The following is a 25,565-nucleotide window of genomic DNA, read 5'->3' as shown; positions in this document are numbered from 1 at the left end:
CTATTTTTACTTGAAGAAAAAGTAAAAATAAACCATAAACATAAATCCCAACCTGTCCAGCTCTGACCATGCATAACTTTACTCTCCCTCTGTCCGACTCACCAACACGGTAATTCAATACAGCACTCTCTGCAAGCCAGCAGCCCGCTTCCCGGGCAATGAGATTTCCTGTCCAGCCTGACAGGCTTTTATCACACCCATGCAGGTGTAAGCACTGATAGGCCTTCTCTGAGGCTAAGGCCCTCAAGCCCGGCCCAGGCCTAACGGATGGGGCCCGCCCTCACTCTCCATCCATAACCCCAAGAACCCTTATCCAGCTTGAGTTACAGCCCATGGTCTCCCTGTAAAAGATCTCCTCTGCCTTCCACGCCCTGTAAGGGAGACTTCCCCAGACCACCAGCTGTACAGCACTAGGGAACATACTGGTGCACTACAAGTAAAGGGATATTGTACAGCATCTTACCTACACCCTCCTTTCTGCAGAGCATTTCAGCTTTACCAACTTAACCACAGGACCCATATTCTCATTCTGCAGAGCATCTCACCTATGACCTCTGTTCTGTAAAGCACCTGAATTACTGCAGAACGTCACACGTATTCCTCATTTCTGCAGAACATCTCGTCTTGAGCATGTTTCCATCTGGGATAAATAATGAATGATGTGATCTCACCTCGCAATCTCCCCATCTCCATACGCTCCTCTTGTTGGGGTCTCCTGGATTCCAGCACCCGTGTGTCAGCAGACTGGTCTTGTGTACATTCCTCGCAGTCTCGCAGGTCTCTGTCACCCTGTCAGTGATCAATCAGAGATGTCACGTCCCTCACAATGACGCTCTGTGCTGACATGAGACGCTTCCATGCTGACAGATATGTATATATATATATATATATATATATAGTGTCGGACGGGGGCATGAAGCGCCCATCGAGGAAGTGTAGCGATAGCAGCCCATGCTTACTGGTGCGGCCATCCACTACAGAGGTTTTGTTATCTATTAGAGACTGCCTGGTCTGGGCCCCTATATATATAGTGAGGGGTATGTAGCAGACGGGACGCACTGGGCCCTGTAGTGAGGAGTAGGTAGCAGACGGGAGGCACTGGGCCCTGTAGTGAGGAGTATGTAGCAGACGGGACACACTGGGCCCTGTAGTGAGGAGTATGTAGCAGACGGGACACACTGGGCCCTGTAGTGAGGGGTATGTAGCAGAGGGGACGCACTGGGCCCTGTAGTGAGGAGTATGTAGCAGACGGGACGCACTGGGCCCTGTAGTGAGGAGTATGTAGCAGACGGGACGCACTGGGCCCTGTAGTGAGGAGTATGTAGCAGACGGGACGCACTGGGCCCTGTAGTGAGGAGTATGTAGCAGATGGGACGCACTGGGCCCTGTAGTGAGGGGTAGGTAGCAGACGGGAGGCACTGGGCCCTGTAGTGAGGAGTATGTAGCAGACGGGACGCACTGGGCCCTGTAGTGAGGAGTATGTAGCAGACGGGACGCACTGGGCCCTGTAGTGAGGAGTATGTAGCAGAAGGGACGCACTGGGCCCTGTAGTGAGGGGTAGGTAGCAGACGGGAGGCACTGGGCCCTGTAGTGAGGAGTATGTAGCAGACGGGACACACTGGGCCCTGTAGTGAGGAGTATGTAGCAGACGGGACACACTGGGCCCTGTAGTGAGGGGTATGTAGCAGAGGGGACGCACTGGGCCCTGTAGTGAGGAGTATGTAGCAGACGGGACGCACTGGGCCCTGTAGTGAGGAGTATGTAGCAGACGGGACGCACTGGGCCCTGTAGTGAGGAGTATGTAGCAGACGGGACGCACTGGGCCCTGTAGTGAGGAGTATGTAGCAGATGGGACGCACTGGGCCCTGTAGTGAGGGGTAGGTAGCAGACGGGAGGCACTGGGCCCTGTAGTGAGGAGTATGTAGCAGACGGGACGCACTGGGCCCTGTAGTGAGGAGTATGTAGCAGACGGGACGCACTGGGCCCTGTAGTGAGGAGTATGTAGCAGAAGGGACGCACTGGGCCCTGTAGTGAGGAGTATGTAGCAGATGGGACTCACTGGGCCCTGTAGTGAGGGGTAGGTAGCAGACGGGAGGCACTGGGCCCTGTAGTGAGGGGTATGTAGCAGAGGGGACGCACTGGGCCCTGTATTGAGGAGTATGTAGCAGACGGGACGCACTGGGCCCTGTAGTGAGGAGTATGTAGCAGACGGGACGCACTGGGCCCTGTAGTGAGGGGTATGTAGCAGAGGGGACGCACTGGGCCCTGTAGTGAGGAGTATGTAGCAGACGGGACGCACTGGGCCCTGTAGTGAGGAGTATGTAGCAGACGGGACGCACTGGGCCCTGTAGTGAGGAGTATGTAGCAGACGGGACGCACTGGGCCCTGTAGTGAGGGGTATGTAGCAGAGGGGACACACTGGGCCCTGTAGTGAGGGGTATGTAGCAGAGGGGACACACTGAGCCCTGTAGTGAGCGGGTATGTAGCAGAGGGGACGCACTGGGCCCTGTAGTGAGGAGTATGTAGCAGACGGGACTCACTGGGCCCTGTAGTGAGGGGTATGTAGCAGAGGGGACGTACTGGACCCTGTAGTGAGGGGTATGTAGCAGAGGGGACACACTGAGCCCTGTAGTGAGGGGTATGTAGCAGAGGGGACACACTGAGCCCTGTAGTGAGGGGTATGTAGCAGAGGGGACACACTGGACCCCGTAGTGAGGGATATGTAGTAGAGGGGACACACTGGGCCCTATAGTGAGGGGTATGTTGCAGAGGGGACGCACTGGGCCCTGTAGTGAGGGGTATGTAGCAGAGGGGACACACTGGACCCTGTAGTGAGGTATATGTAGCAGCGGGGACGCACTGGGCCCTGTAGTGAAGGGTATGTAGCAGAGGGGACACACTGGACCCTGTAGTGAGGGGTATGTAGCAGGAGGGGACACACTGGGCCCTGTAGTGAGGGGGTATGTAGCAGAGGGGACGCACTGGGCCCTGTAGTGAGGGGTATGAAGCAGAGGGGACGCACTGGGCCCTGTAGTGAGGAGTATGTAGCAGAGGGGACACACTGGACCCTGTAGTGAGGGGTATGTAGCAGAGGGGACACACTGGACCCTGTAGTGAGGGATATGTAGCAGAGGGGACACACTGGGCCCTGTAGTGAGGGGTATGAAGCAGAGGAGACGTACTGGGCCCTGTAGTGAGGGGTATGTAGCAGAGGGGACGCACTGGGCCCTGTAGTGAGAGGTATGTAGCAGAGGAGACACACTGGGCCTTGTAGTGAGGGGTATGTAGCAGGAGGGACACACCGGGCCCTGTAGTAAGGGGTATATAGCAGAGAGGATACACTAGGCCCTGTAGTTGGAGGTACTTAGCAGAGGGGACACACTGGGCCCTGTAGTGAGGGGTATATAGCAGAGAGGACACACTGGGCCTTGTAGTTGGAGGTACTTAGCAGAGGGGACACACTGGGCCCTGTAGTGAGGTGTATGTAGCTGAGGGGACGCACTGGGCCCTGTAGTGAGGGGTATGTAGCTGAGGGGACACACCGGGCTCTGTAGTGAGGGGTATGTAGCAGAGGGGACGTATCGGGCCCTGTAGTGAAGGGTATGTAGCAGAGGGGCCAAACTGGGCCCTGTAGTGAGGGGTATGTAGCAGAGGAGACGTACTGGGTCCTGTAGTGAGGGGTATGTAGCTGAGGGGACACACCGGGCTCTGTAGTGAGGGGTATGTAGCAGAGGGGACGTATCGGGCCCTGTAGTGAAGGGTATGTAGCAGAGGGGCCAAACTGGGCCCTGTAGTGAGGGGTATGTAGCAGAGGAGACGCACTGGGCCCTGTAGTGAGGGGGTATGTAGCAGAGGGGACACACTGGGCCCTGTAGTGAGGGGTATGTAGCAGGAGGGGACGCACTGGGCCCTGTAGTGAGGGGTATGTAGCAGAGGAGACGTACTGGGTCCTGTAGTGAGGAGTATGTAGCAGAGGGGACACGCTGGGCCCTGTAGTGAGGGGTATCTAGCAGAGGGGACACAATGAGCCCTATAGTGAGGGGTATGTAGCAGGAGGGGACACAACGGGCCCTGTAGTGAGGGGTATGTATCAGAGGGGACACACCCGGCCCTGTAGTGAGGGTATGTAGCAGAGGGGACACACTGGGCCCTGTAGTGAGGGGTATGTAGCAGAGGGGACACACTGGGCCCTGTAGTGAGGGATATGTAGCAGAGGGGACGCACTGGGCCCTGTAGTGAGGATTATGAAGCAGAGGGGGGACACTGGGCCCTGTAGTGAGGGAAATGTAGCAGAGGGGACACACTGGGCCCTGTAGTGAGGGTTATAAAGCAGAGGGGACACACTGGGCCCTGTAGTGAGGAGTAAGTAGCAGAGGGGACACACTGGGCCCTGTAGTGAGGGTTATAAAGCAGAGGGGACACACTGGGCCCTGTAGTGAGGAGTAAGTAGCAGAGGGGACACACTGGGCCCTGTAGTGAGGAGTAAGTAGCAGAGGGGATACACTGGGCCCTGTAGTGAGGGGTATGTAGCAGAGGGGACACACTGGGCCCTGTAGTGAGGGTTATAAAGCAGAGGGGACACACTGGGCCCTGTAGTGAGGGGTATATAGCAGAGGGGACACACTGGGCCCTGTAGTGAGGGTTATGAAGCAGAGGAGACACACTGGGCCCTCTAGTGAGGGATATGTTGCAGAGGGTACACACTGGGCCCTCTAGTGAGGAGTATGTAGCAGAGGGGACACACTGGGCCCTGTAGTGAGGAGTATGTAGCAGAGGGGACACACTGGGCCCTCTAGTGAGGGATATGTTGCAGAGGGTACACACTGGGCCCTCTAGTGAGGAGTATGTAGCAGAGGGGATACACTGGGCCCTGTAGTGAGGGGTATGTAGCAGAGGGGACACACTGGGCCCTGTAGTGAGGGTTATAAAGCAGAGGGGACACACTGGGCCCTGTAGTGAGGGGTATATAGCAGAGGGGACACACTGGGCCCTGTAGTGATGGGTATATAGCAGAGGGGACACACTGGGCCCTGTAGTGAGGGTTATGAAGCAGAGGGGACACACTGGGCCCTCTAGTGAGGGATATGTTGCAGAGGGTACACACTGGGCCCTCTAGTGAGGAGTATGTAACAGAGGGGACACACTGGGCCCTGTAGTGAGGAGTATGTAGCAGAGGGGACACACTGGGCCCTGTAGTGAGGAGTATGTAGCAGAGGGGACACACTGGGCCCTGTAGTGAGGAGTCTGTAGCAAACTGGGTCAGGTAATGAGAGGAATTTAGCAGAGGGATGTTTTAGGGCCAATAGTGTGTGGTATATAATGTATCACCTGTCCCGTCTTTGTCTGACGGTCTCTAGAGATATCTCACCTCGGTGTCTCTAGAATATGCTGTCTCTGCTCCTGCCAATGTTTTTCCTGAAAGATAGAAATCAGAGAATGCATCTGTTTAGTTACACACGTGAAATCTGGCAGCAAGTGGGAGAGTATTCTGTAGTCTGGGGGTAGGTGCTGGGGGTAGAAGGGAGAGTGTTCTGTAGTCTGGGGGGTAGGTGGGAGGGTGTTCTGTAGTTTGGGGGGTAGGTGGGAGGGTGTTCTGTAGTTTGGGGGGTAGGTGGGAGGGTGTTCTGTAGTTTGGGGGTAGGTGGGAGAGTGTTCTGTAGTCTGGGGGAAGGTGGGAGAGTGTTCTGTAGTCTGGAGGTAGGTGGGAGAGTGTTCTGTAGTCTGGTGTTAGTTGGGAGAGTGTTCTGTAGCCTGGGGGTAGGTGGGAGAGTGTTCTGTAGTCTGGGGTTAGGTGGGAGAGTGTTCTGTAGTCTGGGGGTAGGTGGGAGAGTGTTCTGTAGTCTGGTGGCAGGTGGGAGAGTGTTCTGTAGTCTGGGGAAAGGTGGGAGAGTGTTCTGTAGTCTGGGGAAAGGTGGGAGAGTGTTCTGTAGTCTGGGGGAATGTGGGAGAGTGTTCCGTAGTATGGGGGAAGGTGGAAGAGTGTTCTGTAGTCTGGGGGAAGGTGGGAGAATGTTCTGTAGTCTGGGGGTAGGTGGGAGAGTGTTCTGTAGTCTGAGGGAAGGTGGGAAAGTGTTCTGTAGTCTGGGGGAAGGTGGGAGAGTGTTCTGTAGTCTGGGGGAAGGTGGGAGAGTGTTCTGTAGTCTGGGGGAAGGTGGGAGAGTGTTCTGTAGTCTGGGGAAAGGTAGAAGAGTGTTCTGTAGTCTGGAGGCAGGTGGGAGGGTGTTCTGTAGTCTGGGGGAAGGTGGGAGAGTGTTCTGTAGTCTGGGGGAAGGTGGGAGAGTGTTTTGTAGTCTGGGGGAACGTGGGAGAGTGTTCTGTAGTCTGGGGAAGGTGAGAGAGTCATCTGTAGTCTGGGGTAGGTGGGAGAGTGTTCTGTAGTCTAGGGGGTAGGTGGGAGGGTGTTCTGTAGTTTGGGGGGTAGCTGGGAGGGTGTTCTGTAGTTTGGGGGGTAGGTGGGAGGGTGTTCTGTAGTTTGGAGGTAGGTGGGAGAGTGTTCTGTAGTCTGGGGGAAGGTGGGAGAGTGTTCTGTAGTCTGGAGGTAGGTGGGAGAGTGTTCTGTAGTCTGGTGTTAGGTGGGAGAGTGTTCTGTAGCCTGGGGGTAGGTGGGAGAGTGTTCTGTAGTCTGGGGTTAGGTGGGAGAGTGTTCTGTAGTCTGGGGGTAGGTGGGAGAGTGTTCTGTAGTCTGGTGGCAGGTGGGAGAGTGTTCTGTAGTCTGGGGAAAGGTGGGAGAGTGTTCTGTAGTCTGGGGAAAGGTGGGAAAGTGTTCTGTAGTCTGGGGGAATGTGGGAGAGTGTTCCGTAGTATGGGGGAAGGTGGAAGAGTGTTCTGTAGTCTGGGGGAAGGTGGGAGAGTGTTCTGTAGTCTGAGGGAAGGTGGGAGAATGTTCTGTAGTCTGGGGGTAGGTGGGAGAGTGTTCTGTAGTCTGGGGGAAGGTGGGAAAGTGTTCTGTAGTCTGGGGGAAGGTGGGAGAGTGTTCTGTAGTCTGGGGGAAGGTGGGAGAGTGTTCTGTAGTCTGGGGGAAGGTGGGAGAGTGTTCTGTAGTCTGGGGAAAGGTAGAAGAGTGTTCTGTAGTCTGGAGGCAGGTGGGAGAGTATTCTGTAGTCTGGGGGAAGGTGGGAGAGTGTTCTGTAGTCTGGGGGAAGGTGGGAGAGTGTTTTGTAGTCTGGGGGAACGTGGGAGAGTGTTCTGTAGTCTGGGGAAGGTGAGAGAGTCATCTGTAGTCTGGGGTAGGTGGGAGAGTGTTCTGTAGTCTGGGGTAGGTGGGAGAGTGTTCTGGAGTCTGGGGGAAGGTAGGAGAGTGTTCTGGAGTCTGGGGGAACGTGGGAGAGTGTTCTGTAGTCTTGGGAAGGTGGGAGAGTATTCTGTAGTCTGGGGGTAGGTGAGAGAGTGTTCTTTAGTCTGAGGAAGGTGGGAGAGTATTCTGTAGTCTGGTGGCAGAGTATTCTGTAGTCTGGGGGAAAGTGGGAGAATGTTCTGTAGTCTGGGGTAGGTAGGAGAGTGTTCTGTAGTCTGGGGTAGGTAGGAGAGTGTTCTGTAGTCTGGGGACAGGTGGGAGAGTATTCTGTAGTCTGGGGGAAAGTGGGAGAGTGTTCTGTAGTCTGGGGTAGGTAGGAGAGTGTTCTGTAGTCTGTGGTAGGTGGGAGAGTGTTCTGGAGTCTGGGGGAAGGTAGGAGAGTGTTCTGTAGTCTGGGGGAAGGTGGGAGAGTGTTCTGTAGTCTTGGGAAGGTGGGAGAGTATTCTGTAGTCTGGGGGTAGGTGAGAGAGTGTTCTTTAGTCTGAGGAAGGTGGGAGAGTATTCTGTAGTCTGGTGGCAGAGTATTCTGTAGTCTGGGGGAAAGTGGGAGAGTGTTCTGTAGTCTGGGGTAGGTAGGAGAGTGTTCTGTAGTCTGGGGATAGGTGGGAGAGTGTTCTGTACTCTGTGGGCAAGAGGATGTGTGTTCCATAGTCTGGAGGCCAGTGGGAAAGAGTTCTGGAGAATGGGGTAAAGGTGGGATTGTGTTCTGTAGAATGGGGTGAGGTGGGATTGTGTTCTTTAGAATGGGGTGAGGTGTGATTGTGTTCTGTAGAATGGGGTGAGGTGGGATTGTGTTATGTAGAATGGGGTAAGGTGGGAGAGTGTCTTGTAGTCTGGGGTCAGATGGGACTTCTGTTCAGTAGCCTGGGGCAGTCTGTACCTGTGCTGAGCTCCTCGTACTGTTTCTTCAGGTTACCAAGTTCTTTCAGTCCACCTTTCAAGTCTTCTCTCACTTCTATGAGTCGGCCTTCCCAACCAAGAGCAGAATCGAGTATTCGTGCCCCCTCAGTGCTGTTACCGGAACTTAGAAGCCCCCTCAATTGACTGTGCATCTGATCCAAAGCATAGGATGCTTTTTGAATCTTTTTCATTGCCCGTCCAAAAGGAGCACCCCAACCATCTGCACTCTTCTGCTCCTCAGGGGACGGGCCTGTGTCCATTGGGGTGGGGCTTTGTTCAGGACTAGCCATAGGTGTGTAGAAGATGTCCTGAGTAGGGCAGTGTACAGGGGAGTGGTGAGGCTTGTACAGAGAGGGTGAAACAGGACTCATGGTGGAATCTGTTAAAGACATAACACCCATCACTCATTCAAACCTAGGCTTACCACACTATCCCTTTACACTGGGACACTTATGAATTGTATGGGTTCAGTGGGTGGCTGACTTCGAATCTGCATTTCACTTGGTGGTAATCAGGTAGAGAACCTTGTAATTCATGAGTGTCCTTATTTCACGGGATAATACGGTAAGCCTATTCCAACCCGTAATGCGAAAATTTATATTTTCAACATATTTATTGATAATCTCCCTCAGACATCCGGAACATGAAGATGCCAATATTGTTACACATTAGGCCCCAGTTACAATATTAGTAAGAGTCCTATGTATAGGACATTGGGTCTATATGTATACAAATATGTATGAATAGTATTTTGTTGTGCACAAATATATGCCATATTAATAGGACAATGGGTCTTAACACGTTAAAGATACCAGGAAAGATCAGAGAGGTAATGAATGGTGACTAGAGACAGGATGGAAGAATGAATGGGTTAGAACAGTGTTTTATGAAAGTTTCTGCAAAGAGACAGTGCAAGGTGACAGCTGTCGGCAATTTAAAGAAAGATGACAAATAGTAGAGAGAAAGAGACAGACTAATGACAGAAAGTGACATTTTACCTGATTGAATGTCTGAAGCATTCTTAACACTGTTACCCCCCATCACAGTGCGATAGATGGAGTTCCAGGGACAGAGATGACAAGTCTGGAAGATGGAGTGAAAATCCGCTGAGACTGATATGTAACCTGGAGGAAGGATGGAGATCCTCTGAGACAGGTATGGAGCGTGGAGGAAGGATGGAGGTCGCCTGAGATGGGTATGGAGCCTGGAGGAAGGTTGGAGGTCGCCTGAGACGGCTATGGAGCCTGGAGGAAGGATGGAGGTCACCTGAGTATGGAGACTGGAAGAAGGATAGAGACCCTCAGAAACAGATATGGAGCCTGGAGGAAGGATGGAGGTTGACTGAGATGGCTATGGAGCCTGGAGGAAGGATGGAGGTCACCTGAGACAGATATGGAGCCTGGAGGAAGGATGGAGACCCTCAGAAACAGATATGGAGTCTGGAGGAAGGATGAGAGGTCCTCTGAGACTGATCTGTAGCCTGGGGGAAGGATGGAGGACCTCTGGGGAAAAAATTGGAGTCCTCTTCAGGAAAGATGGAGATTCTGCAAGTCAGTAGATGGTCCTGAGAGTATATATTGCACAGGAGAACAGGCCATAGCTCCAGGAGACTATAGTTATGCCATAGACACAGAAGTGAGACAGGTGCAGAGTCAGTCCTGAGAGACAGGTGCAGTCCTGAGATACAGAGTCAGTCCTGAGAGACAAGTGCAGAGTCAGTCCAGAGAGACAGGTACAGCGTCAGTCCTGAGAGACAGGTGCAGAGTCAGTCCTGAGAGACAGGTACAGCGTCAGTCCTGAGAGACAGGTGCAGAGTCAGTCCTGAGAGTCGGGTGCAGAGTCAGTCCTGAGAGTCAGTCCGCAGAGTCAGGTGCAGTTCATGTCTTAGGAACAGGCCAGTGATGTGCAGTATTTCAGCTTCTCCTTCTCACTCTTCCTCCATCACTTTCTCCCTCACTCTCTGAGTTCCTCCTGTCCCAGCAAACAAAATCCTGTGTGACTGCATTACTGTGCACACCCAAACACACTGCCCTGGCATACACACACACCGTGACACACATGACACAACCTCCACACCCTGCTCAGAGCAACAATGAGCACATTTTAACCACTCCCTGCCACATGTTCTGACCTGCGTGTAACACTGTGTATCCTCCTGATCTGTATGTGTAACCCTGTGTATCGCCCTGATCTCTGCGTGTAACGCTGAGTATCGCCCTGATCTCTGCCCCTGTGTATCGCCCTGATCTCTGCCTGTAACCCTGAGTATCGCCCTGATCTCTGCCTGTAACCCTGAGTATCGCCCTGATCTCTGCCTGTAACCCTGCGCATCGCCCTGATCTCTGCCTGTAACCCTGTGTATCGCCCTGATCTCTGCGTGTAACACTGTGTATCCTCCTGATCTGCATGTGTAACCCTGTGTATCGCCCTGATCTCTGCGTGTAACCCTGTGTATCGCCCTGATCTCTGCGTGTAACCCTGAGTATCGCCCTGATCTCTGCGTGTAACCCTGTGTATCGCCCTGATCTCTGCGTGTAACCCTGTGTATCGCCCTGATCTCTGCGTGTAACCCTGTGTATCGCCCTGATCTCTGCGTGTAACCCTAAATATCGCCCTGATCTCTGCCTGTAACCCTGTGTATCGCCCTGATCTCTGCGTGTAACCCTGAGTATCGCCCTGATCTCTGCCTGTAACCCTGAGTATCGCCCTGATCTCTGCGTGTAACACTGTGTATCCTCCTGATCTGTATGTGTAACCCTGTGTATCGCCCTGATCTCTGCGTGTAACCCTGTGTATCGCCCTGATCTATGCGTGTAACCCTGTGTATCGCCCTGATCTCTGCGTGTAACCCTGTGTATCGCCCTGATCTCTGCGTGTAACCCTGTGTATCGCCCTGATCTCTGCGTGTAACCCTGTGTATCGCCCTGATCTCTGCGTGTAACCTTGTGTATCGCCCTGATCGCTGCGTGTAACGCTGAGAATCGCCCTGATCTCTGCCTGTAACCCTGAGTATCGCCCTGATCTCTGCGTGTAACCCTGAGTAGCGCCCTGATCTCTGCGTGTAACAGTGTATCCTCCTGATCTGTATGTGTAACCCTGTGTATCGCCCTGATCTCTGCGTGTAACCCTGTGTATCGCCCTGATCTCTGCGTGTAACCCTGTGTATCGCCCTGATCTCTGCGTGTAACCCTGAGTATCGCCCTGATCTCTGCGTGTAACCTTGTGTATCGCCCTGATCTCTGCGTGTAACCCTGTGTATCGCCCTGATCTCTGCGTGTAACGCTGAGTATCGCCCTGATCTCTGCCTGTAACCCTGAGTATCGCCCTGATCTCTGCCTGTAACCCTGAGTATCGCCCTGATCTCTGCGTGTAACCCTGTGTATCGCCCTGATCTCTGCCTGTAACCCTGTGTATCGCCCTGATCTCTGCCTGTAACCCTGTGTATCGCCCTGATCTCTGCGTGTAACCCTGTGTATAGCCCTGATCTGTATGTGTAACACAGTATCACCCTGATCTGTATGTGTAACACAGTATCGCCCTGATCTCTGCGTGTAACCGTGTATCGCCCTGATCTCTGCGTGTAACACTGTGTATAGCCCTGATCTGTATGTGTAACACAGTATCACCGTGATCTGTATGTGTAACACAGTATCGCCCTGATCTCTGCGTGTAACCCTGTGTATCGCCCTGATCTCTGCGTGCAACACTGTGTATCGCCCTGATCTGTATGTGTAACACAGTATCGCCTTGATCTGTATGTGTAACACAGTATCGCCCTGATCTCTGCGTGTAACCCTGTGTATCGCCCTGATCTCTGCGTGCAACACTGTGTATCGCCCTGATCTATATGTGTAACACAGTATCGCCCTGATCTCTGCGTGTAACCCTGTGTATCGCCCTGATCTCTGTGTATAACCCTGATCTCTGCGTGTAACCTTGTGTATCGCCCTGATCTCTGCGTGTAACACAGTATCACCCTGATCTCTGCGCGTAACCCTGTGTATGGCCCTGATCTGTATGCGTAACCCTCTCTGCGTGTAACCCTGTGTATCACCCTGATCTCTGCGTGTAACCCTGTGTATCGCCCTGATCTCTGCGTGTAACCCTGTGTATCGCCCTGATCTCTGCGTGTAACCCTGCGCATCGCCCTGATCTCTGCGTGGGACCCTGCGCATCGCCCTGATCTCTGCGTGGAACCCTGCGCATCGCCCTGATCTCTGCGTGGAACCCTGCGCATCGCCCTGATCTCTGCGTGCAACCCTGCGCATCGCCCTGATCTCTGCGTGTAACCCTGCGCATCGCCCTGATCTCTGCGTGTAACCCTGCGCATCGCCCTGATCTCTGCGTGTAACCCTGCGCATCGCCCTGATCTCTGCGTGTAACCCTGCGTATAGCCCTGATCTCTGCGTGTAACCCTGCGTATAGCCCTGATCTCTGCGTGTAACCCTGCGTATCGCCCTGATCTCTGCCTGTAACCCTGAGTATCGCCCTGATCTCTGCCTGTAACCCTGAGTATCGCCCTGATCTCTGCCTGTAACCCTGAGTATCGCCCTGATCTCTGCCTGTAACCCTGAGTATCGCCCTGATCTCTGCCTGTAACTCTGTGTATCGCCCTGATCTGTATGTGTAACACAGTATCGCCCTGATCTGTATGTGTAACACAGTATCGCCCTGATCTCTGCGTTCAACCCTGTGTATCGCCCTGATCTCTGCGTGTAACACTGTGTATTGCCCTGATCTCTACGTGTAACACTGTGTATCGCCCTGATCTCTGCGTGTAACCCTGTGTATCGCCCTGATCTCTGCGTGTAACCCTGTGTATCGCCCTGATCTCTGCGTGTAACCCTGTGTATCGCCCTGATCTCTGCGTGTAACACTGTGTATCGCCCTGATCTGTATGTGTAACACAGTATTGCCCTGATCTCTGCGTGTAACCCTGTGTATCGCCCTGATCTCTGCGTGTAACCCAGTGTATCGCCCTGATCTCTGCGTGTAACACAGTATCACCCTGATCTCTGCGCGTAACCCTGTGTATCGCCCTGATCTGTATGCGTAACCCTCTCTGCGTGTAACCCTTTGTATCGCCCTGATCTCTGCGTGTAACCCTGTGTATCGCCCTGATCTCTGCGTGTAACCCTGCGCATCGCCCTGATCTCTGCGTGTAACCCTGCGCATCGCCCTGATCTCTGCATGTAAACGTGCGTATAGCCCCGATCTCTGCGTGTAACCCTGTGTATCGCCCTGATCTCTGCCTGTAACCCTGAGTATCGCCCTGATCTCTGCCTGTAACCCTGAGTATCGCCCTGATCTCTGCCTGTAACCCTGAGTATCGCCCTGATCTCTGCCTGTAACCCTGAGTATCGCCCTGATCTCTGCCTGTAACTCTGTGTATCGCCCTGATCTGTATGTGTAACACAGTATCGCCCTGATCTGTATGTGTAACACAGTATTGCCCTGATCTCTGCGTTTAACCCTGTGTATCGCCCTGATCTCTGCATGTAACACTGTGTATTGCCCTGATCTCTACGTGTAACACTGTGTATCGCCCTGATCTGTATGTGTAACACAGTATCGCCCTGATCTCTGCGTGTAACCCTGTGTATCGCCCTGATCTCTGCGTGTAACCCTGTGTATCGCCCTGATCTCTGCGTGTAACACTGTGTATCGCCCTGATCTGTATGTGTAACACAGTATTGCCCTGATCTCTGCGTGTAACCCTGTGTATCGCCCTGATCTCTGCGTGTAACCCTGTGTATCGCCCTGATCTCTGCGTGTAACACAGTATCACCCTGATCTCTGCGCGTAACCCTGTGTATCGCCCTGATCTGTATGCGTAACCCTCTCTGCGTGTAACCCTGTGTATCGCCCTGATCTCTGCGTGTAACCCTGTGTATCGCCCTGATCTCTGCGTGTAACCCTGCGCATCGCCCTGATCTCTGCGTGTAACCCTGCGCATCGCCCTGATCTCTGCATGTAAACGTGCGTATAGCCCCGATCTCTGCGTGTAACCCTGTGTATCGCCCTGATCTCTGCGTGTAACCCTGTGTATCGCCCTGATCTCTGCGTGTAACCCTGTGTATCGCCCTGATCTCTGCGTGTAACAGTATTACCCTGATCTCTGCGCGTAACCCTGTGTATCGCCCTGATCTGTATGCGTAACCCTCTGTGTGTAACCCTGTGTATCACCCTGATCTCTGCGTGTAACCCTGTGTATCGCCCTGATCTCTGCTTGTAACCCTGCGCATCACCCTGATCTCTGCGTGTAACCCTGCGCATCGCCCTGATCTCTGCGTGTAACCCAGCGCATTGCCCTGATCTCTGCGTGTAACCCTGCGCATCACCCTGATATCTGTGTGTAGCCCTGTGTATCGCCCTGATCTCTGCGTGTAACCCTGTGTATCACCATGATCTCTGCGTGTAACTCTGTGTATCGCCCTGATCTCTGCGTGTAACCCTGAGTATCACCCTGATCTCTGCGTGTAACCCTGTGTATCATCCTGATCTCTGCGTGTAACCCTGTGTATCGCCCTGATCTCTGCGTGTAACCCTGTGTATCCCTGATTTCTGAGTGTAACCCTGTGCATCGCCCTGATCTCTGTGTGTAACCCTGTGTATCGCCCTCATCTCTATGTCTAACCCTAAATATCGCCCTGATCTCTGCGTGAAACCCTGTGCATCGCCCTGATCTCTGCGTGTAACCCTGCGCATCGCCCTGATCTCTGCATGTAACCCTGCGCATCGCCCTGATCTCTGCATGTAACCCTGCGCATCGCCCTGATCTCTGCGTGTAACCCTGCGCATCGTCCTGATCTCTGCGTGTAACCCTGCGCATCGTCCTGATCCCTGCGTGTAACCCTGCGCATCGCCCTGATCTCTGCGTGTAACCCTGCGCATCGCCCTGATCTCTGCGTGTAACCCTGCGCATCGCCCTGATCTCTGCGTGTAACCCTGAGTATCGCCCTGATCTCTGCCTGTAACCTTGAGTATCGCCCTGATCTCTGCCTGTAACTCTGTGTATCGCCCTGATCTGTATGTGTAACACAGCATCGCCCTGATCTCTGCGTTTAACCCTGTGTATCGCCCTGATCTGTATGCGTAACCCTCTGTGTGTAACCCTGTGTATCACCCTGATCTCTGCGTGTAACCCTGTGTATCGCCCTGATCTCTGCCTGTAACCTTGAGTATCGCCCTGATCTCTGCCTGTAACTCTGTGTATCGCCCTGATCTGTATGTGTAACACAGCATCGCCCTGATCTCTGCGCGTAACCCTGTGTATCGCCCTGATCTGTATGCGTAACCCTCTGTGTGTAACCCTGTGTATCACCCTGATCTCTGCGTGTAACCCTGTGTATCGCCCTGATCTCTGCTTGTAACCCTGCGCATCACCCTGATCTCTGCGTGTAACCCTGCGCATCGCCCTGATCTCTGCGTGTAACCCAGCGCATTGCCCTGATCTCTGCGTGTAACCCTGCGCATCACCCTGATATCTGTGTGTAGCCCTGTGTATCGCCCTGATCTCTGCGTGTAACCCTGTGTATCACCCTGATCTCTGCCTGTAACCCTGAGTATCGCCCTGATCTATGCGTGTAACCCTGAGTATCGCCCTGATCTCTGCCTGTAACCCTGAGTATCGCCCTGATCTCTGCGTGTAACACTGTGTATCCTCCTGATCTGTATGTGTAACCCTGTGTATCGCCCTGATCTCTGCGTGTAACCCTGTGTATCGCCCTGATCTATGCGTGTAACCCTGTGTATTGCCCTGATCTCTGCGTGTAACCCTGTGTATCGCCCTGATCTCTGCGTGTAACCGTGTATCGCCCTGATCTCTGCGTGTAACCCTGTGTATCGCCCTGATCTCTGCGTGTAACCTTGTGTATCGCCCTGATCGCTGCGTGTAACGCTGAGTATCGCCCTGATCTCTGCCTGTAACCCTGAGTATCGCCCTGATCTCTGCGTGTAACCCTGAGTAGCGCCCTGATCTCTGCGTGTAACAGTGTATCCTCCTGATCTGTATGTGTAACCCTGTGTATCGCCCTGATCTCTGCGTGTAACCCTGTGTATCGCCCTGATCTCTGCGTGTAACCCTGTGTATCGCCCTGATCTCTGCGTGTAACCCTGAGTATCGCCCTGATCTCTGCGTGTAACCCTGTGTATCGCCCTGATCTCTGCGTGTAACCCTGTGTATCGCCCTGATCTCTGCGTGTAACGCTGAGTATCGCCCTGATCTCTGCCTGTAACCCTGAGTATCGCCCTGATCTCTGCCTGTAACCCTGAGTATCGCCCTGATCTCTGCGTGTAACCCTGTGTATCGCCCTGATCTCTGCCTGTCACCCTGTGTATCGCCCTGATCTCTGCCTGTAACCCTGTGTATCGCCCTGATCTCTGCGTGTAACCCTGTGTATAGCCCTGATCTGTATGTGTAACACAGTATCACCCTGATCTGTATGTGTAACACAGTATCGCCCTGATCTCTGCGTGTAACCGTGTATCGCCCTGATCTCTGCGTGTAACACTGTGTATAGCCCTGATCTGTATGTGTAACACAGTATCACCGTGATCTGTATGTGTAACACAGTATCGCCCTGATCTCTGCGTGTAACCCTGTGTATCGCCCTGATCTCTGCGTGCAACACTGTGTATCGCCCTGATCTGTATGTGTAACACAGTATCGCCTTGATCTGTATGTGTAACACAGTATCGCCCTGATCTCTGCGTGTAACCCTGTGTATCGCCCTGATCTCTGTGTATAACCCTGATCTCTGCGTGTAACCTTGTGTATCGCCCTGATCTCTGCGTGTAACACAGTATCACCCTGATCTCTGCGCGTAACCCTGTGTATGGCCCTGATCTGTATGCGTAACCCTCTCTGCGTGTAACCCTGTGTATCACCCTGATCTCTGCGTGTAACCCTGTGTATCGCCCTGATCTCTGCGTGTAACCCTGTGTATCGCCCTGATCTCTGCGTGGAACCCTGCGCATCGCCCTGATCTCTGCGTGGAACCCTGCGCATCGCCCTGATCTCTGCGTGGAACCCTGCGCATCGCCCTGATCTCTGCGTGCAACCCTGCGCATCGCCCTGATCTCTGCCTGTAACCCTGAGTATCGCCCTGATCTCTGCCTGTAACCCTGAGTATCGCCCTGATCTCTGCCTGTAACCCTGAGTATCGCCCTGATCTCTGCCTGTAACTCTGTGTATCGCCCTGATCTGTATGTGTAACACAGTATCGCCCTGATCTGTATGTGTAACACAGTATCGCCCTGATCTCTGCGTTTAACCCTGTGTATCGCCCTGATCTCTGCATGTAACACTGTGTATTGCCCTGATCTCTACGTGTAACACTGTGTATCGCCCTGATCTGTATGTGTAACACAGTATCGCCCTGATCTCTGCGTGTAACCCTGTGTATCGCCCTGATCTCTGCGTGTAACCCTGTGTATCGCCCTGATCTCTGCGTGTAACACTGTGTATCGCCCTGATCTGTATGTGTAACACAGTATTGCCCTGATCTCTGCGTGTAACCCTGTGTATCGCCCTGATCTCTGCGTGTAACCCTGTGTATCGCCCTGATCTCTGCGTGTAACACAGTATCACCCTGATCTCTGCGCGTAACCCTGTGTATCGCCCTGATCTGTATGCGTAACCCTCTCTGCGTGTAACCCTGTGTATCGCCCTGATCTCTGCGTGTAACCCTGTGTATCGCCCTGATCTCTGCGTGTAACCCTGCGCATCGCCCTGATCTCTGCGTGTAACCCTGCGCATCGCCCTGATCTCTGCATGTAAACGTGCGTATAGCCCCGATCTCTGCGTGTAACCCTGTGTATCGCCCTGATCTCTGCGTGTAACCCTGTGTATCGCCCTGATCTCTGCGTGTAACAGTATTACCCTGATCTCTGCGCGTAACCCTGTGTATCGCCCTGATCTGTATGCGTAACCCTCTGTGTGTAACCCTGTGTATCACCCTGATCTCTGCGTGTAACCCTGTGTATCGCCCTGATCTCTGCTTGTAACCCTGCGCATCACCCTGATCTCTGCGTGTAACCCTGCGCATCGCCCTGATCTCTGCGTGTAACCCAGCGCATTGCCCTGATCTCTGCGTGTAACCCTGCGCATCACCCTGATATCTGTGTGTAGCCCTGTGTATCGCCCTGATCTCTGCGTGTAACCCTGTGTATCACCCTGATCTCTGCGTGTAACTCTGTGTATCGCCCTGATCTCTGCGTGTAACCCTGTGTATCACCCTGATCTCTGCGTGTAACTCTGTGTATCACCCTGATCTCTGCGTGTAACCCTGTGTATCATCCTGATCTCTGCGTGTAACCCTGTGTATCGCCCTGATCTCTGCGTGTAACCCTGTGTATCCCTGATTTCTGTGTGTAACCCTGTGTATCGCCCTCATCTCTATGTCTAACCCTAAATATCGCCCTGATCTCTGCGTGAAACCCTGTGCATCGCCCTGATCTCTGCGTGTAACCCTGCGCATCGCCCTGATCTCTGCATGTAACCCTGCGCATCGCCCTGATCTCTGCGTGTAACCCTGCGCATCGTCCTGATCTCTGCGTGTAACACTGCGCATCGTCCTGATCCCTGCGTGTAACCCTGCGCATCGCCCTGATCTCTGCGTGTAACCCTGCGCATCGCCCTGATCTCTGCGTGTAACCCTGCGCATCGCCCTGATCTCTGCGTGTAACCCTGAGTATCGCCCTGATCTCTGCCTGTAACCTTGAGTATCGCCCTGATCTCTGCCTGTAACTCTGTGTATCGCCCTGATCTGTATGTGTAACACAGCATCGCCCTGATCTCTGCGTTTAACCCTGTGTATCGCCCTGATCTCTGCGTGTAACACTGTGTATTGCCCTGATCTCTACGTGTAACACTGTGTATCGCCCTGATCTGTATGTGTAACACAGTATCGCCCAGATCTCTGCGTGTAACCCTGTGTATCGCCCTGATCTCTGCGTGTAACACTGTGTATCGCCCTGATCTGTATGTGTAACACAGTATCGCCCTGATCTCTGCGTGTAACCCTGTGTATCCCTGATTTCTGAGTGTAACCCTGTGCATCGCCCTGATCTCTGTGTGTAACCCTGTGTATCGCCCTCATCTCTATGTCTAACCCTGAATATCGCCCTGATCTCTGCGTGAAACCCTGTGCATCGCCCTGATCTCTGCGTGTAACCCTGCGCATCGCCCTGATCTCTGCGTGTAACCCTGCGCATCGCCCTGATCTCTGCGTGTAACCCTGCGCATCGCCCTGATCTCTGCGTGTAACCCTGCGCATCGTCCTGATCCCTGCGTGTAACCCTGCGCATCGCCCTGATCCCTGCGTGTAACCCTGCGCATCGCCCTGATCTCTGCGTGTAACCCTGCGCATCGCCCTGATCTCTGCGTGTAACCCTGCGCATCGCCCTGATCTCTGCGTGTAACCCTGCGCATCGCCCTGATCTCTGCGTGTAACCCTGCGTATAGCCCTGATCTCTGCGTGTAACCCTGCGTATCGCCCTGATCTCTGCGTGTAACCCTGAGTATCGCCCTGATCTCTGCCTGTAACCCTGAGTATCGCCCTGATCTCTGCCTGTAACTCTGTGTATCGCCCTGATCTGTATGTGTAACACAGCATCGCCCTGATCTCTGCGTTTAACCCTGTGTATCGCCCTGATCTCTGCGTGTAACACTGTGTATTGCCCTGATCTCTACGTGTAACACTGTGTATCGCCCTGATCTGTATGTGTAACACAGTATCGCCCTGATCTCTGCGTGCAACCCTGTGTATCGCCCTGATCTCTGCGTGTAACACTGTGTATCGCCCTGATCTGTATGTGTAATACAGTATCGCCCTGATCTCTGCGTGTAACCCTGTGTATCGCCCTGATCTCTGCGTGTAACCCTGTGTATCGCCCTGATCTCTGCGTGTAACACAGTATCACCCTGATCTCTGCGCGTAACCCTGTGTATCGCCCTGATCTGTATGCGTAACCCTCTGTATCGCCCTGATCTCTGCGTGTAACCCTGCGTATCGCCCTGATCTCTGCGTGTAACCCTGCGCATCGCCCTGATCTCTGCGTGTAACCCTGCGCATCGCCCTGATCTCTGCGTGTAACCCTGCGCATCGCCCTGATCTCTGCGTGTAACCCTGTGTATCGCCCTGATCTCTGCGTGTAACCCTGTGTATCGCCCTGATCTCAACGTGTAACCCTGTGTATCGCCCTGATCTCTGCGCGTAACCCTGTGTATCGCCCTGATCTGTATGCGTAACCGTCTCTGCGTGTAACCCTGTGTATCACCCTGATCTCTGCGTGTAACCCTGTGTATCGCCCTGATCTGTATGTGTAACACAGTATCACCCTGATCTCTGCGTGTAACCCTGTGTATCGCCCTGATCTCAACGTGTAACCCTATCGCCCTGATCTCTGCGTGTAACCCTGTGTATCGCCCTGATCTCTGCGCGTAACCCTGTGTATCGCCCTGATCTGTATGTTTAACACAGTATCGCCCTGATCTCTGCGTGTAACCCTGTGTATCGCCCTGATCTCAACGTGTAACCCTGTGTATCGCCCTGATCTCTGCGCGTAACCCTGTGTATCGCCCTGATCTGTATGTGTAACACAGTATCACCCTGATCTCTGCGTGTAACCCTGTGTATCGCCCTGATCTGTATGTGTAACACAGTATCGCCCTGAACTCTGCGTGTAACCCTGTGTATCGCCCTGATCTCAACGTGTAACCCTGTGTATCGCCCTGATCTCTGCGCGTAACCCTGTGTATCGCCCTGATCTGTATGCGTAACCATCTCTGCGTGTAACCCTGTGTATCACCCTGATCTCTGCGTGTGACCCTGTGTATCGCCCTGATCTCTGCGCGTAACCCTGTGTATCGCCCTGATCTGTATGCGTAACCGTCTCTGCGTGTAACCCTGTGTATCACCCTGATCTCTGCGTGTAACCCTGTGTATCGCCCTGATCTCTGCGTGTAACCCTGCGCATCGCACTGATCTCTGCGTGTAACCCTGCGCATCGCCCTGATCTCTGCGTGTAACCCTGCGCATCGCCCTGATCTCTGCGTATCGCCCTGATCTCTGCGTGTAACCCTGCGTATCGCCCTGATCTCTGCGTGTAACCCTGCGCATCGCCCTGATCTCTGCGTGTAACCCTGCGCATCGCCCTGATCTCTGCGTGTAACCCTGCGCATCGCCCTGATCTCTGCGTGTAACCCTGCGCATCGCCCTGATCTCTTCTGGCAACCCTGCGCATCGCCCTGATCTCTGCGTGTAACCCTGCGCATCGCCCTGATCTCTGCGTGTAACCCTGCGCATCGCCCTGATCTCTGCGTGTAACCCTGCGCATCGCCCTGATCTCTGCGTGTAACCCTGCGCATCACCCTGATCCCTGCGTGTAGCCCTGATCTCTGCGTGAAACCCTGTGTATCGCCCTGATCTCTGTGTGTAACCCTGTGTATCACCCTGATCTCTACGTGTAACTCTGTGTATCGCCCTGTTCTCTGCGTGTAACCCTGAGTATCGCCCTGATCTCTGCGTGTAACCCTGTGTATCGCCCTGATCTCTGCGTGTAACCCTGTGTATCGCCCTGATCTCTGCGTGTAATCCTGATCTCTGCGTGTAACCCTGTGTATCGCCCTGATCTCTGCGTGTAACCCTGTGTATCGCCCTGATCTCTGCGTGTAACCGTGTATCGCCCTGATCTCTGCGTGTAACCCTGTGTATCGCCCTGATCTCTGCGTGTAACCCTGTGTATCGCCCTCATCTCTATGTCTAACCCTGAATATCGCCCTGATCTCTGCGTGAAACCCTGTGAATCGCACTGATCTCTGCGTGTAACCCTGTGTATCGCCCTGATCTCTGCATGAAACCGTGAATCACCCTGATCTCTGCGTGTAACCGTGTATCGCCCTGATCTCTGCGTGTAACCCTGTGTATCCCTGATCTCTGCGTGTAACCCTGTGTATCCCTGATCTCTGCGTGTAACCGTGTATCGCCCTGATCTCTGCGTGTAACCCTGTGTATCGCCCTGATCTCTGCGTGTAACCCTGTGTATCGCCCTGATCTCTGCGTGTAACCGAGTATCGCCCTGATCTCTGCGTGTAACCGAGTATCGCCCTGATCTCTGCGTGGAACCCTGTGTATCCCTGATCTCTGCGTGTAACCCTGTGTATCCCTGATCTCTGCGTGTAACCCTGTGTATCCCTGATCTCTGCGTGTAACCCTGTGTATCGCCCTGATCTCTGCGTGTAACCGTGTATCGCCCTGATCTCTGCGTGTAACCCTGTGTATCGCCCTGATCTCTGCGTGTAACCCTGTGTATCGCCCTCATCTCTATGTATAACCCTGAATATCGCCCTGATCTCTGCGTGAAACCCTGTGAATCGCCCTGATCTCTGCGTGTAACCCTGTGTATCGCCCTGATCTCTGCATGAAACCGTGAATCGCCCTGATCTCTGCGTGTAACCCTGTGTATCGCCCTGATCTCTGCGTGTAACCCTGTGTATCGCGCTGATCTCTGCGTGTAACCCTGTGTATCGCCCTGATCTCTGCGTGTAACCGTGTATCGCCCTGATCTCTGCGTGTAACCCTGTGTATCCCTGATCTCTGCGTGTAACCCTGTGTATCCCTGATCTCTGCGTGTAACCCTGTGTATCCCTGATCTCTGCGTGTAACCGTGTATCGCCCTGATCTCTGCGTGTAACCCTGTGTATCGCCCTGATCTCTGCGTGTAACCCTGTGTAACGCCCTCATCTCTATGTCTAACCCTGAATATCGCCCTGATCTCTGCGTGAAACCCTGTGAATCGCCCTGATCTCTGCGTGTAACCCTGTGTATCGCCCTGATCTCTGCATGAAACCGTGAATCACCCTGATCTCTGCGTGTAACCCTGTGTATCGCCCTCATCTCTATGTCTAACCCTGAATATCGCCCTGATCTCTGCGTGAAACCCTGTGAATCGCCCTGATCTCTGCGTGTAACCCTGTGTATCGCCCTGATCTCTGCATGAAACCGTGAATCACCCTGATCTCTGCGTGTAACCGTGTATCGCCCTGATCTCTGTGTGTAACCCTGTGTATCGCGCTGATCTCTGCGTGTAACCCTGTGTATCGCCCTGATCTCTGCGTGTAACCGAGTATCGCCCTGATCTCTGCGTGGAACCCTGTGTATCCCTGATCTCTGCGTGTAACCCTGTGTATCGCCCTGATCTCTGCATGAAACCGTGAATCACCCTGATCTCTGCGTGTAACCGTGTATCGCCCCGATCTCTGCGTGTAACCCTGTGTATCGCGCTGATCTCTGCGTGTAACCCTGTGTATCGCCCTGATCTCTGCGTGTAACCGAGTATCGCCCTGATCTCTGCGTGGAACCCTGTGTATCCCTGATCTCTGCGTGTAACCCTGTGTATCGCCCTGATCTCTGCATGAAACCGTGAATCACCCTGATCTCTGCGTGTAACCGTGTATCGCCCTGATCTCTGCGTGTAACGCTGAGTATCGCCCTGATCTCTGCCCCTGTGTATCGCCCTGATCTCTGCGTGTAACCCTGTGTATCGCGCTGATCTCTGCGTGTAACCCTGTGTATCGCCCTGATCTCTGCGTGTAACCGTGTATCGCCCTGATCTCTGCGTGGAACCCTGTGTATCCCTGATCTCTGCGTGTAACCGTGTGTATCCCTGATCTCTGCGTGTAACCCTATGTATCGCCCTGATCTCTGCGTGTAACCCTGTGTATCGCCCTGATCTCTGCGTGTAACCCTGTGTATCGCCCTCATCTCTATGTCTAACCCTGAATATCGCCCTGATCTCTGCGTGTAACCCTGTGTATCGCCCTGATCTCTGCATGAAACCGTGAATCACCCTGATCTCTGCGTGTAACCCTGTGTATCGCGCTGATCTCTGCGTGTAACCCTGTGTATCGCCCTGATCTCTGCATGTAACCCTGTGTATCCCTGATCTCTGCGTGTAACCCTGTGTATCCCTGATCTCTGCGTGTAACCCGGGGGGTAATTCTGAGTTGATCGCAGCAGCAAGTTTGTTAGCAGTTGGGCAAAACCATGTGCACTGCAGGTGTGGCAGATGTAACATGTGCAGAGAGAGTTAGATTTGGGTGGGTTATATTGTTTCTGTGCATGGTAAATACTGGCTGCTTTATTTTTACACTGCAATTTAGATTTCAGTTTGAACACACCCCACCCAAATCTATCTCTCTCTGCACATGTTACATCTGCCTCCCCTGCAGTGCACAAGCTTTTGCCCAACTGCTAACAAAATTTCTGCTACGATCAACTTGGAATTACACCCCCCCCCCCCCCACGTGGCATTATACTGACACGTGCGTGTGACACACTGGGCATTACAGTAGGCCTGAGTCAGAGCTGTTCGTTAGTGCAATCAGAGCTATGAACCCATATGCAAATATCTGAAGTGACAGGATTAGCAGTCAGCGTCGCAGAACCTAACCGTGTACATCATGACCCACCTGCGTTTTTGCCTCCACTCCGTTACCTCCCACAAATTATCTGTCATTCTGCCAGTATACATTCTCTGCGACTGCCGTCGCTCATGAATCTCTGCACACACACGCGCCGCCAGCCATAGATATCAGCATTGTGCAAATCTCTGCATCAAGCCCAGTCTGTGTGTGCAACACGGTATTATAGTGACCCCCCGAGTGTGTAACATTGGGTGTTACACAGATGTGTCTGTGCATCAGACTATCACCCTGATCTGTTTAACATTGGGGGGTCATTCCGAGTTGTTCGCTTGCTGCCGATTTTCGCAGTACAGCGTTTAAGTGAAAAAATGGCAAAAATGTGCATGCACATGGGGGGTAATTCAGAGTTAATCGCAGCATCAACTTTGTTAGCAATTGGGCAAAACCATGTGCACTGCAGGGGGGGGGGGGGCAGATGTAACATGTGCAGAGAGAGTTAGATTTGGGTGGGTTAGTTTGTTTCTGTGCAGGGTAAATACTGGCTGCTTTATTTTTACACTGCAATTTAGATTTCAGTTTGAACACACCACACCCAAATCTAACTCTCTCTGCACATGTTATATCTGCCACACCTGCACTGCACATAGGGGGTCATTCCGAGTTGTTCGCTCGGTAAATTTTTTCGCATCGCAGCGATTTTCCGCTTCGTGCGCATGCGCAATGTCCGCACTGCGACTGCGCCAAGTAAATTTGCTATGCAGTTAGGTATTTTACTCACGGCATTACGAGGTTTTTTCTTCGTTCTGGTGATCGTAATGTGATTGACAGGAAGTGGGTGTTTCTGGGCGGAAACTGGCCGTTTTATGGGTGTGTGCGAAAAAACGCTGCCGTTTCTGGGAAAAACGCGGGAGTGGCTGGAGAAACGGAGGAGTGTCTGGGCGA

At 53.3% G+C, this 25,565-nt stretch overlaps 1 protein-coding gene across 3 annotated transcripts in view; it reads right to left on the bottom strand.

The window, feature by feature from the left end:
• Positions 1-25,565, bottom strand: part of LOC134945917 (cytospin-B-like) — a 49,781-nt gene that overhangs the window by 21,735 nt on the left and 2,481 nt on the right. For 2 of the 3 annotated variants that reach the window (XM_063935478.1, XM_063935477.1), the window contains 4 exons: positions 9,193-10,165; positions 8,175-8,573; positions 5,369-5,415; positions 672-789 (listed from right to left, as the gene is read on the bottom strand). In XM_063935478.1, the coding sequence (XP_063791548.1) occupies positions 672-789; positions 5,369-5,415; positions 8,175-8,573; positions 9,193-9,235 (607 nt within the window). In that variant the 5' untranslated portion in view covers positions 9,236-10,165. Of the gene's footprint in view, positions 1-671; positions 790-5,368; positions 5,416-8,174; positions 8,574-9,192; positions 10,242-25,565 lie in introns of those variants that run through there. The other variant, XM_063935479.1, reaches the window with a different exon arrangement.

The sequence above is a fragment of the Pseudophryne corroboree genome, chromosome 7 (assembly GCF_028390025.1).
Source record: "Pseudophryne corroboree isolate aPseCor3 chromosome 7, aPseCor3.hap2, whole genome shotgun sequence".
In the NCBI taxonomy this organism is placed as follows: Eukaryota; Metazoa; Chordata; class Amphibia; order Anura; family Myobatrachidae; genus Pseudophryne; species Pseudophryne corroboree.
The sequence above is the reverse complement of the archived record's forward strand: the minus strand, read 5'-3'. Positions and strand labels throughout refer to the sequence as shown.